The following is a 12,738-nucleotide window of genomic DNA, read 5'->3' as shown; positions in this document are numbered from 1 at the left end:
AGGAGAGCATTTTCCTTTTCCTATGTTTAAGGTGACTTCATTGGACCTCACATTACAATGAGAGCCAATTACACTTACCATCACTAAGTTACCCACAATAGGAATGAGTTAGACGAGGCTGCTGTTTTGATTTCTTTTTATTTTATTTGAATTCAGTCTCTTGATAGAAGCTACCTCTTGAATATTAGTAATTAGTAATAATACTGATTCTGCATTGAGACTTTAAGAGATTGGGAACAATATTCATTTATAAAATTCTAGATATCTCACTTTGACATGTAAAAGTACTATGTATATGACAAAGAATATTTTGTGTATAGTAATTTATAATTTTCAAAGCACTTTTACAGAAGCTGTATGAGATGGAGAGGCTCGGGCCCAAAGCTGATCAATGAAGAGCTGAACTTCAAATGCAAATCTTTAAAATATAAGCTTTTCCTACCATGCCACATTATACCATTCATCTATAGGTTTTGAAGTTACTTTAGTTCTTGATTTATCAGGATTTCCCAGAACCATATTAAATCTTTTTTTTTTTTTTAATCAGACAAAATCCTGACCAGAAGAGAGAGATTGGGTGGTTTTGGACTGTTACTGAAGAAGGTAATGGCTATACTCATTCAGAGGCTCCACCACACCCGCAGGAACTGGAAAGGTTTCATAGCTCAGGTTATTCTCCCCATCATCTTTGTAACCACCGCCATGGGCCTCGGCACGCTAAGAAGTTCCAGCAACAGCTATCCGGAGATCCAGATCTCCCCATCTCTTTATGGTACCTCTGAACAGACAGCCTTCTATGCGTAAGTTTCTTCCCTGTAACTAAAACAACATTTCCACACACCTCCAGAGGTACGTTGTGCCTGAATGAATGCCATGTAGTGCTAAAGAATAAAGAACTTAGTAGCCACAGTACCTGATCCTGCCAAAGGAATACACAGTTTGCTTTATTGCAGCGTGATACTTCTGTCACCAACAAACAACTTTTTAAGAATTTTTGTGTTTGTCTAAAAATAAAGTTATAGTACATCTTTATTTTTAATTATGAGACTTTAAATCAGGAAAGCCAGGTTAGGTATGGCTTCCCAATCTGTTGTAATATATAGCAAATAGCTTTTTATCGAATATTGAATAGCAGTGTCAGAATTCTGTATAATATAATGTTATATATACAGTAGGTGATCACTAAATGCATGTGACAAATAATAAGGCAGCCAAATAGAGACATGTGCTTATTTTATTGGTAACCATTTTTTTTCTGAGTCTGAGTCTTTCTTAGATTTTTAAGAAAGCAGTCCTATAGACAGCATATTTCATTTCTTCAAATTATTTATGAGCATGAGTTTAATATGGGAGACTAGTGGAGGAATCATGAATTTGTTTCTATCCTTTAATATTACAGAAATTCTCACCCAAGCACAAAAGAACTGGTCTCAGCAATGTGGAGCTTCCCTGGCATTGACAACATGTGTTTGAGTATCAGTGATCCGTAAGTGGTTCTTGTTTTTTTTTTTTCTTTCAACATTCCAGTGTGTGTGTGCATGTGTATGCGTGTGTGTATGTATGTGGGGGAGTGTGGTTAAGTGAGTGTGTGTGATTTGGCTGGAGGAGGTCAGCACCCTGATTGAACTCTATCTTTAACAGATTTTATCTATCTCCTTTAGTTCATTCCATGGTTATGCTATACTGTAATAATAAAGAGGTGCTTTATAACTTGTAAAGTTTGTTTGTGTATATATTTTCATTAAACAGTCACTGAATTATTAATCTCATTTTTAAGATGAAGAAACTGAGGCTCATGTGGACTAAGATAACTTGTCTAAAGAAATCTAGAAAGTAGGTTGTGTAGCTAAAGCTGAGACCCACATCTTCCGAGTTCAATCCCCATGCTTTTGCACTACATAGTGTTGCTTATTGAAACTTCCAAGATAGTACGTGACACATGGAAACCTGACATCGGTGCATTATTTTGCTAAAGTATCCCCTTCCCTTCAGAGGAGAGGATGAAAAGAGCAAAGAAGATAAAGGGGTCCAAAAAGTTCCATCCTGCCACATTAAGACAATTCAATGAGCTTTGGTCTCTTCACTGTTTAATCTTTAAGTGCTCTCCCTCAATCTCCCATAAAATGTCAAACCACTTGGAAATGGTAGTGCAATGTATATTCAAGTTATGAAAAATCAGTAAACTGAACTTAGGACTATACACCTGAATTTAATACCAAATACTCACTTATATGCTTGTACATAAACATGCGAATGTACACATACCTCACTTCAATATCATTTTTACTTGCAGAAGGTGTTTAAAGAAAGACAGTCCGGGAAAATGGAACAGCAGTGGAGAACCTATCACTAATTTTGGTGTTTGCTCCTGCTCAGAAAATATCCAGGTAAGATGGAATTCGCTTTCAGGGAAGTAGAAAAAAGAAAGGAATAAATATCAAAGCTTGAAAGATCTATCTAGGTTACCAAAGAGTTGGTATAATTTCATTGTATGGAGGCTAGTAGCTCAGCGATGTTGACCTGGGCAGCTGAAAAACACTGAACTTCAGGTCACTGTTTTAAATCCATCTCAGGACAAACTTCCTGAGGTAGGTGATTCTATGACAGTCTTTGTGGAAGCTGACAGAAAATGAGCTTTTGGTCTCAGTTCAGTTGTAACCAGAAAGCTCTGTGTTTCACATAACTGTCATATTTGAAAACACAGTGAGACTGCTACTATAGTGGTCATCTGGGAAGTTAGTAATGTGTAAGTCCAGAACAGAACTCCGTATGTCTCCAAGCAGCACCTCCAGGATTCAAGAAAAATCCATGTCCTGAAAGAAACATTAAAGATTCTCCAACCAACACCCTGTCTGTATTCTATAAATACACACCTTAGTTTTCTAGGCCTATCAATTCAATAAACTTTTAAGGAAAACAAATTCACTGGGGAAATTAAAGATTGTTGAAGAGAAAAGGTAACTATTAGTTTCTGAGAGTCACTATGTTGTCAACTTACCTCCCCACAGAAGAGGAATCTAGCAATATTTTCTTCAAAGTGACATATGATTACGTCCTAAACTGTCTTGGTACACTATTTTAAAATAAAGATGTTTTCAGTAAACGCAGCCTATTTTTGTGGTCTCACGTAAGACGGTGACTAACAATAAAAGCTGGGATCAAGCAAGCATTTTTTGAAATCCTTGCATATATAAATATTATTCTTACCCAGTACTCAAAGCATTTTCTAATCCCTCATCTAACCTAGCTAATTTCTGAAATCCTTCATGTATTTTCTTTAGTTCACAGTAAAAGTCTACTAACTTAGTATGTAAAATTGGAATCTAGATAAATTTTATTAATTAAAAAAACCCAGTAGATTAAAACTTTTTCAACCTTATATTCCGTTAATGGGAATCCAGATTTGTGTAAACAGCTTTTAAAAGCATTGACAGTATCTACTAATGCTTAAGTTATACATACCCTATGGACTCAGCAATTCCACTCCTGTTATATACCCATCAGAAATGTGAATAAATTCACCAAGAGATATATACTGGAATATTCATAACAATACCGTTTGTAATAGCCACCCAAATTCCCAGCAACAGTAGAGTAGATAAATCAAATGTAATCTATTTCCACAATGAAATTCTATATACAGCAAGATGAGAATGATCTACACTACACACATCATATTCTCAGAAACAAATGATGAGTGAAAAAAGCCAAATACGAGAGAGTACATATGATACAATTCCATTTATATAAAATACAAAAACGGGAAAAACTCTTCTGTGCTGGTTACTTTGGGAGTGGTAGGATTGGAAGGAAGTGTGATGAGGGGGCTTCTGGGGTAATAGCATTGTTCTGTTTTCTGATCCAGTTGCTGGTTCAAGGGTGTGTTCAGTTTGTCAAAATTCATCAAGCAGTATCCTTATAATATGTGTGCTTTTCTGTATGTATAACGTAAGTCAATAAAAAGTTAAAGCTAAAAATTAAGTTGCATACATAAGGATATCTCTGTTTATGAAACTGGTGGCATTATAGAATGTGACCTTCAAGTTGATAAAACTTGATGCAAGGTGAAATTCAGCCTTCATTTTTTAGAGCAACCTGCAACATTATGCTCTTGATACACATGTGGCGCTAGCCTCAGGCTCTGGAACACCATGTGAAAGATGGAAGGAAAAACTGGCAAAGTGCTAGGCTTTTCCCAAACTAAAGTTCATGGCAGTGAAGCACGGGACACTTCAATGAAAAGTTAGTAGTCAGGAAGTGCAGAAAGCTACGAACATATAAATAAGTGGTTTAAACTAAGCTCTGAGATTGGTTAATAGTAATGTACCAAGGCACTTAATTTTGACAAATGTATGATGGTAATGTGAGATGCTAACAGTGGGGAAAACTGGGTGAAAGGCATGCAGGGACTCTCTGTACTGTCTTTGCAACTTGTATATGTATAAGTGACACATATATACATATATATAAGTCATATATATATAAAGATTGGATTTGGATATGGGAAAAATTGGGTTCTGACACCTAGGTTGGTACCTTAAAACTAATATAACACAAACTTTTTATCCACTGCTGTTCATCCCTGAGAACTTATGTCTGTTAATGTTATCTTTTCAATTTGGGGCAAACATTTTTCTCTTCCCTGTGAATTATTGAGGGAATTCTGAGTCATCTTAACGTTTAATGTTATCCTCCAAACATATCAAGCTTGTCAGTACAGTGAAAGAAATATTGAACATTAGTTAACTTGTGTTCTTTTTTGGCTTTAAGCAAGTCCTAAACACATGTATATTCTCTGTATAAATAATAAATGTTCGTTCTGATTTTTTGGCATAGGCAAGATGACTTCCTTTTCAAAGCTCTTTAGAGGCAGAGGACACTCTTATCACACTCTACCAGTTGCACTAATAGACAAATCATGAGACTGAAGCTCCTTGACATTGTCTATTTAATTTGTACAGCATTGTCCAAAGAGAACTTTTTTTAACCTTATTTTTCAGGAATGTCCTAAATTTAACTATTCTCCACCTCATAGAAGAACTTATTCTTCCCAAGTAATTTATAACCTCACTGACCACCACTTGGAAAACTATCTTATATCAACTGCCAATAAGTTTATGCAAAAAAGGTAAAAATACTCTGTTTATAACACGTTTAACTTAGAATATCATGCTTTCTAATTTTAATAGTAACTATCTTTTGAATTTGTGACAATAAATGCAAGTTTCTATTGATTATTTATATGGGTAAATTCTGTTTTATCTAAACAGCCTTACATATTAAAATTTAAGTAAATTAATTTAATGACTCTAAATTAAGATTGATTTGCGCACATTGAAAAGCATTGTTTTAGGCCTCAAAAATGTATTGTTAAATGTGTACATATTTTTTTCTCGAAGCGAAAGTGAAGTTGTTGACTAGATTGTGCCAGCTTGCAGAATTTTAAGGTGTGGCTTTTGGTGGCAGTTGTCCTTAGTTCCAATATGAATATCTCAAAACTTGGAGTATGATATCTGCATGAGAATAAAGTGTCTTTTTGTATAGCAAAGCCACAGGCATGTTCCTAAGCCACCTGAACATTTGCCATAGATGTAAGCGTGGCAGGCTTACATTTGCAACGACATAGATGGACCTGGAAGACACTATGCTAAGTGAAATAATAGACAAACATGGCATGGTTTCACTTATATATGAAATCCAAAATAGTCAGATTCATAGAAGCAGAGAGTAGAGTTGTGGGTTCTAGGGTCTGGGGGGAAGGGCGAAACGGGGAGATGTTGGTCAAGGGGTACAAAGTTTCAGTAATGCAAGGTGAATACATTCTGGAGGTCTAAGTCCAGCAATGTGACTATAGTTAAGAATACTGTATTGTTACTTGAAATTCGTTAAGAGGGTAGACCTGAAGAATTCTCAACACATACATACAAGAAAATGGTAACTATGTGAGATACTGGATGTGTTAATTAGCTTGATTGTGGGGATTATTTCACAAGGTGTACATATATCAAAGCATTTGTATGCCTTAAGTATATACACTTTTTATTTGTCAATTATGTCTTAATAAAGCTGGGGAGGGAAAGTTGGTAAGTACACATGAATATGCATGTAAATATTTTCAACAAAATGAGGTTTATTATAAATAAACCATTCCAAAACCTACTTCTTAAAAGAAGTGAAGAATGTGCTATAGTGTTCTCTCCATGTCAAAAATATAGCTGTATAACATCACATTTAGGATAACAGTTACAAGAAAATTATTTTAGTGTAACTACACCATTATTTATTTAACCCAGTCTTAATTTGGTGAATATTTAAACTAATCTGTCCTTAAAATTACCATTTGAATTTTTTTAATCCACTTTTTATTTTTGAGTCCATGAACTTCTAGCTATAATGTATGCTTTAGACTAAAATATGATAAAAGAAATCGATAAAACTGTAAAACATTTGTCAGACAGTATTTATTTCATACTGTAAATGTGTTCCTGATGGAAAGGAAAAAAATGAGCTCTTAGTTAAACATTTTAGATCTATTTATGAATATTTTCTCCATTAAAACAATTTTTCTGTATAGATATGGAGGTTGGAGTTTTGGACTGCCTTTGACTAAAGACCTTCGTTTTGATATAACAACAGTTCCTGCTAATAGAACACTTGCCAAGGTAAATTGTGATCTTTCTTTTGGGATGTCATACAAATGAGAATGTGAACTTGAAATGTTCAAGCATTTTCATGAGGTAAACACAAAACATGGGTCAGTAGATTTGAAAAGCACTTCGGAATAATGCATGCTGCATAATGCAGTGGTTCCAGTCCTGTGTATTTATCCTAGGGAAACGTGTACACACAAGTACCCGGATACATACGCAAAAATGTGCGTGGTAACATTTCTCATATTAGCCGAAAACACAACCCCAAATGTCCATACACAGTAGAATAAATAAATAAATTGTTAGATACTCATTTAACAGAACTTTCAGCCATGGAAATGAATGAACTCTTTTCCATACAACAAGCAGGCTAACTCTTCCAAACATTATTAGTAAGCAAAAGAAAAAACAAAAAGGAGTACACAACTATAATTGCATTTATCATAAACTTTGAGAGTAGGCAAAACAACCATATTGTCTAGGGGAGGGAGAGAGCACATTGTGATTTGGAAGGACACAGAATGTCAGGGAGGTGTTCTGGATGCTGGCAACTTTTGTTTCTCAACCTGAGTGATGGGTATACTCCCTTTATAATTTTTTGTTAAACTATACATGAATGTTTTATGCATTTTTCCTTGTATATGTGTCATATATGTTTAGCTTTGCTTTTCAAAGAACATGGAAACTTAGAATTTGGTGGATATAAATAATCCTGTTGACTTTTTTTCTTCTAGATTTTACCTATGCTTTGAATTTGAAACAAGCTAGAGTCACAGAATCAGACACATATGATTACACATATGATCACAAGCAGTCTTTAAATTTTTTATTTATTTATTTATTTATTTATGGCTGTGTTGAGTCTTCATTTCTGTGCGAGGGCTTTCTCTAGTTGTGGCAAGCGGGGGCCACTCTTCATCGCAGTGCGCGGGCCTCTCACTATCACGGCCTCTCTTGTTGCGGAGCACAGGCTCCAGACGCGCAGGCTCAGTAGTTGTGGCTCACAGGCCCAGTAGCTCCGCAGCATGTGGGATCTTCCCACACAAGGGCTCGAACCCATGTCCCCTGCATTGGCAGGCAGATTCTCAACCACTGCGCCACCAGGGAAGCCCCAGTCTTTAAATTTTAAATTGTTCTTCACATATTTCTCATTTGGTAGTAAGAGATATATACAACCTTGGAGGAAGTGAAGAAAATAATATTCATTTAGTGACTGTTAATAAACCAAGAACTAGTTATCACCTTTTATACAAACTACATACACATCCTCACAACATCCCTAAGAGATAGATATTGTTGAGTCTATTTTAGCTGAGTTTTATAAGGTCATATAGAAAGTAAATAGTAGTGCTAGGGACTTGAATGTCCACCCCCGCCCCCAGTCCCGCTTTGTTCCTTTTCTCCCTCTCTCCACACGTAGAGTAAGGGAGTTCTAATATTAAATAATTTCTCTCTAAATCAGATTTGTAATTTTGAATTACCAACTGGCTTTCTTGAATTGAGGTATACCAGTATTTTAAATCCTCTGCTTTTGACATAGCAGATGAACTAACTCACTTTCTTGTGGGTTACAAGTAGGAATAGAAAGTTAGTGGGGGTATTTCAAGGTTATCAATCTTGTTGCTAAGGACACAATGCTTGTATATGTATTTAATTTCTTTCTACAGCCTGGCCTATATGCCAGTTGCTTTTTAATTATTATTATTATTATTATCATTATTACTGAGAGACAGAATGCCCTAGTTCTAGTTCCAGAATCACTACAGTCCAGTCACAGAAATGAAGATAATACTGATGTCTTCTGTTTATTTCAAGCTTTACCTTTAGAGAAGGTCTAGAATAACTAGTAACTTGGTGCTCTCACGCAGGGAAAAAAAAGTTGTTTTCCCAATCTCTGCCCATCTCTAGGTTGGAAACTTAGAGTTCTGTGGTCAACACTGGTGGATGGTTCATAATCTGCCAGGATGAAATAAGTTACTGGGAAATTGGTGCCCTTATTTTAAATATAAATTATATAGGCTGTAAGATGTAAAGACTGCCTGATTTATTTGAACACCATACTGATCTTGCCTTCTTTCGGAATTTTAACAGGTATGGTATGATCCAGAAGGCTATCACTCCCTTCCAGCTTACCTCAACAGCTTGAATAATTTCCTCCTGCGAGTTAACATGTCAAAATACGATGCTGCCCGACATGGTAAAGTTACTTACTTAGAAGTTTCTTGTATTGCAACTTTTGCTACTGTCCATATGAAAATGTGCACTAGATGCCATTTCCTCCCAGAGGCAGCTATATTATGGTATTTAAATCACAGATCTTTAAAAGGAGTTTGGAAGTAGTAACTACCACCAGATGGAACATTCTGGATAATCCCCTTAACTTCAGGTTAACTTAGTTTCCTCATTTATCAAGTCAGGATAATAATGCTGACTTCACACTTATTTCTGCTCTCACACCTAGTATTTATATCTCATAGGAAAATATTTTATAGCTATTTACTTGTACATAGGCTAAAAAGTAAAATAATAATGTCAATAAATATTGTACACAAATCTAAATGTGAAAACAAAACTTTTAAGCTAAGAAGTTCTAACAGAAAAGAAGTGCTACCGTTAACTGAGTACTTACCGTAATGACACATGCTTTGTATAAAATATTGCTAATCCTTAGCTCCCGCTCAGGATGAGTATTATTGTTTCCTACTGCTATTTCTCTGGGAATCAGAAGTGCCTGGCTCCTGCCTCTTCATTTTCCTGATACTTCTCTATACTCAGCAAGGTCTGCTTTAGCGGGGTTTCCCAAGAAGCTTCCACATAGTTTTTAAAAAGGGTTTGGAATTTGAAAGAGACTGATTTGTTTTCTAATTCAATTACTCTTCATCAGACCATTCCATCTTCTTAAGCCTTGCTTAAATTATTTTCCCATACTGATTCCCCCAAAATAATAATAATAAAGATGGAGAAAATAGAGTAAAATATTTGCTGGCCAACAGTTTCTAGCCTAATAAGTAGGCTAATAGACTATTTAAAAAAAAGAAATGCCGTTGTCTACTTTTCTTTCATTTCCCTACTGTTGGGCATAATAGCATGTGCTTCACGTTCTGCTGATTGTAGAAGTAAACTGTAGAGTCAAATACTCATTCTAGGAACAGAATCTTTCAGAGTCTTCATTTAAGAGAAAACGGTATTTTCCCCCAACTGCTTCCGCATTTTCCTAGCAGCAGGAACCCTGAAGAAAATAACAAGATTGATAGATAGTCCTTAGACCTAGAGCATCAATAAAGTGTGGAGTCAAAAGTGGTAAATTAAGTTAAATGATGACTAAAGCCAGGTGGGTCTGGTATAAGCTGGCTTGAAACACTACTGAACCCTTGACTTTTCAGTAGGATGTCTTATTGAGAGCAAAAGACATTTGTTGCCATGACGGATAATGAAAGTATAAGAACCATAGAAATGACTAGGAGGAAATATTGCAAAGGTATGTAGGTAAGAAAAAGAGACAATGCCACTTTTGAAAGATCAGCTTTTGAAACCTACATTCAGGTTTCATTTATTATTAGCGTTCTTTACCAAGATGAAAGCAGTCTGAATCACTCTGGATCCCAGCAGGCTTGTTGTTTTAAGTTACATAGTCTAAAGAGTTAAGAATTCTGGAACATAAACTTCATATTGACCCTAAAAGGAAATGTTTTTAATTTAAAAATAAGGCTTAGCTTGAGTTATATAGAGATTAGTAGTAGTGTGCCTTCTATTTTTTATTAACTTTTCTCATATAGGCTTATGAAAGTGGTAGCTTTCCACCTGCTCTGGAAGGAGTTTGTTTTCTTTCAAAAAAGAAATCCATGTCACCTTAAAATGCTTTTATTGTTTTGTAATGCATGTACGGGATCCGCCATGATAATGTTGTCTTTAAAAATCAGCTCAATTATTCTCCTGCCACCTCCCCCTACTACACTAGCTGTCTTAAGGCACCTTTGTTGGATTCTACATGAATTGAGATTTTGCTTTAGCTGTAAAATTGATTCTCTTTGAATTTTAACATGCTAATAAAAATCTTTTAATTAGCTTTCCTTTGCAATGTCAATATCTGTTATATTCATGTGGTTCCCTCTAGTGGTTAATTTAACATGGAAGTTCTGTTCTTTCTTCCCCTAGAATACAGATTTACTTGTTTTCACTAACAAATGCTACACAACCAGGCTCTTTTCCAAAAATATTGACACATTGTTCCCTCCACCCTAATGTTTATTCTTATTGCATTACTAGCAATGGTCAATGGGAAGTTACTCATTTTAGGTTTACACATGTAGAAATAACAGAAAATGTATTCTTTTTAATGTGTATTGTATATGGGGGAAATAATTGAAATTTTAAGATTTTATTCAAGTCAATAAGCATTCGTTGACTAATCACTGTACTTAAGATATTATGCTGGATGCTGTAGAACCCACAGAAAAGATTGTGATATAGATTCCAAACCCTAATACATGTACTTGATGTTTCCGCTAAAGATCTGTAAAAAACAATTGGTTTAGCAGCATTTTTCATATTGGAGTAAATGTATTTGTAAAGATTCCTCTGGTGAAATACAGATCAGGACTAAGAGAAATGTTTTCCCCTTGCCTATGTTATAATCCAGCAACAAGGTTTAAGTAGGGCCCAAAGAAAATTGAATCTCAGTAAAAAGAGAGCCCATTAATTTACACAAAAGATAAGAGAAGTGCATTCCCCCAATGATGTGATTAAAATTATAGGTCAAATTGATTATTGTTGCTGGTAGTTTCTTTGTTTTGATTTAACTATATATTATATTTTTTCTTCAGTATATAACAATTGCAGATTTCAACCTCAAAATATGTCACACTCTACTTAATAAAAATTATAAATTTAAGCTAATGGAAATAATAGAACTTTAGAATAATCTATAATATTTGGGTGCCATCAAAGGGCCTTAATATCCTAATATAATGAACATATACTATATGAGCAGTAGTGAGAAAGTTCTTGTTCAGCTTATGACTTTATAGGAAAAAGTACTTAAGGGATATCCTCACTCCTACCCTTACTGTTCTTTTCCAAAGTTACTCAGACAGTATAGGCTTTGCCTTCACACCGTGGCCCTTTGCGAAACTTGTCAGCCCATTTTGACTCTGGCTAACCAACGTCCTGTAAGGAAAGGGAGGAAAGAACCTTGCTTACACTTATACTCAGAGAGTATAACCAACCCTTGGAGGTACAGATAATTTAGGACTGCACTGGAATTAAGTGACTACTTTTCTGGAGCCAGCTAGTTTCTCTGAATCGTTTTGGATCTTTATGTCTCAGTGACAATCCCTCCAGAGTGGCTGAAGCTCCAAAGCTCTACTCTTGGTAGAGTTCTAGAACAAGAGGCATCTCAGAAGCAGTAAAGGAGGAGAAGGGATCCTCTCAGGCTGCAATATTTCCCTACGGCAGCCAATAGCACAGTGAAGAGGGGTGGGGGTGGAAAATGTCTGTTCTTTAGGAGATCCTCATATCATTGGTCTCCCTTTGAGGTACTTCTTTAAATGTCGTGCATTTCTAAAGTGCTGCTGAATACAAACATCCATATTACCAGGTGGAGATAAGAAGCTGGAAAACAATGACTTAAATGTAGTAGAGGGGAAACACGCTGTATAAGAAGTGTAAATTCTTGCCCCTTCCCCCAAAATTCCATGCACAGTGTGAAAAACTGTTTTGGGCTTTTTGTGTGTGTGTGAGTACCATCAATTGTGTGGCATTGATGAGATTGGTACGGGGGGTGGGGGGGCATCATTTTCCTTTAAAGGAGTATCCCCAAAGTAAAATTCTTTAAGTGGGAAGCAGCCACACAGCACAGGGAGATCAGCTCCGTGCTTTGTGACCACCTAGAGGGGTGGGATAGGGAGGGTGGGAGGGAGACACAAGAGGGAGGAGATATGGGGATATATGTATATGTATAGCTGATTCACTTTGTTATACAGCAGAAACTAACACACCATTGTAAAGCAATTATACTCCAATAAAGATGTTAAATAAATAAATAAATAAATAAATAATAAAAATTGGTACTTCTTTTTTTTTTAATTTT

The 12,738-nt window shown here is 35.6% G+C and overlaps 1 protein-coding gene across 4 annotated transcripts in view; it reads left to right on the top strand.

Annotated features, from left to right (window-relative positions):
* The window catches only part of ABCA12 (ATP binding cassette subfamily A member 12), a 186,481-nt gene that overhangs the window by 150,275 nt on the left and 23,468 nt on the right, over positions 1 to 12,738 (top strand). For all 4 annotated transcript variants that reach the window (XM_082467468.1, XM_082467469.1, XM_082467467.1 and 1 more), the window contains 6 exons: positions 548 to 800; positions 1,400 to 1,486; positions 2,294 to 2,387; positions 5,001 to 5,128; positions 6,575 to 6,662; positions 8,742 to 8,847. In XM_082467468.1, coding sequence (XP_082323594.1) covers positions 548 to 800; positions 1,400 to 1,486; positions 2,294 to 2,387; positions 5,001 to 5,128; positions 6,575 to 6,662; positions 8,742 to 8,847 — 756 coding nt within the window. The remainder of the gene's footprint in view (positions 1 to 547; positions 801 to 1,399; positions 1,487 to 2,293; positions 2,388 to 5,000; positions 5,129 to 6,574; positions 6,663 to 8,741; positions 8,848 to 12,738) is intronic.

This window comes from Balaenoptera physalus (genome assembly GCF_965194825.1).
Source record: "Balaenoptera physalus genome assembly, chromosome: 6".
In the NCBI taxonomy this organism is placed as follows: domain Eukaryota; kingdom Metazoa; phylum Chordata; class Mammalia; order Artiodactyla; family Balaenopteridae; genus Balaenoptera; species Balaenoptera physalus.
The sequence above is the reverse complement of the archived record's forward strand: the minus strand, read 5'-3'. Positions and strand labels throughout refer to the sequence as shown.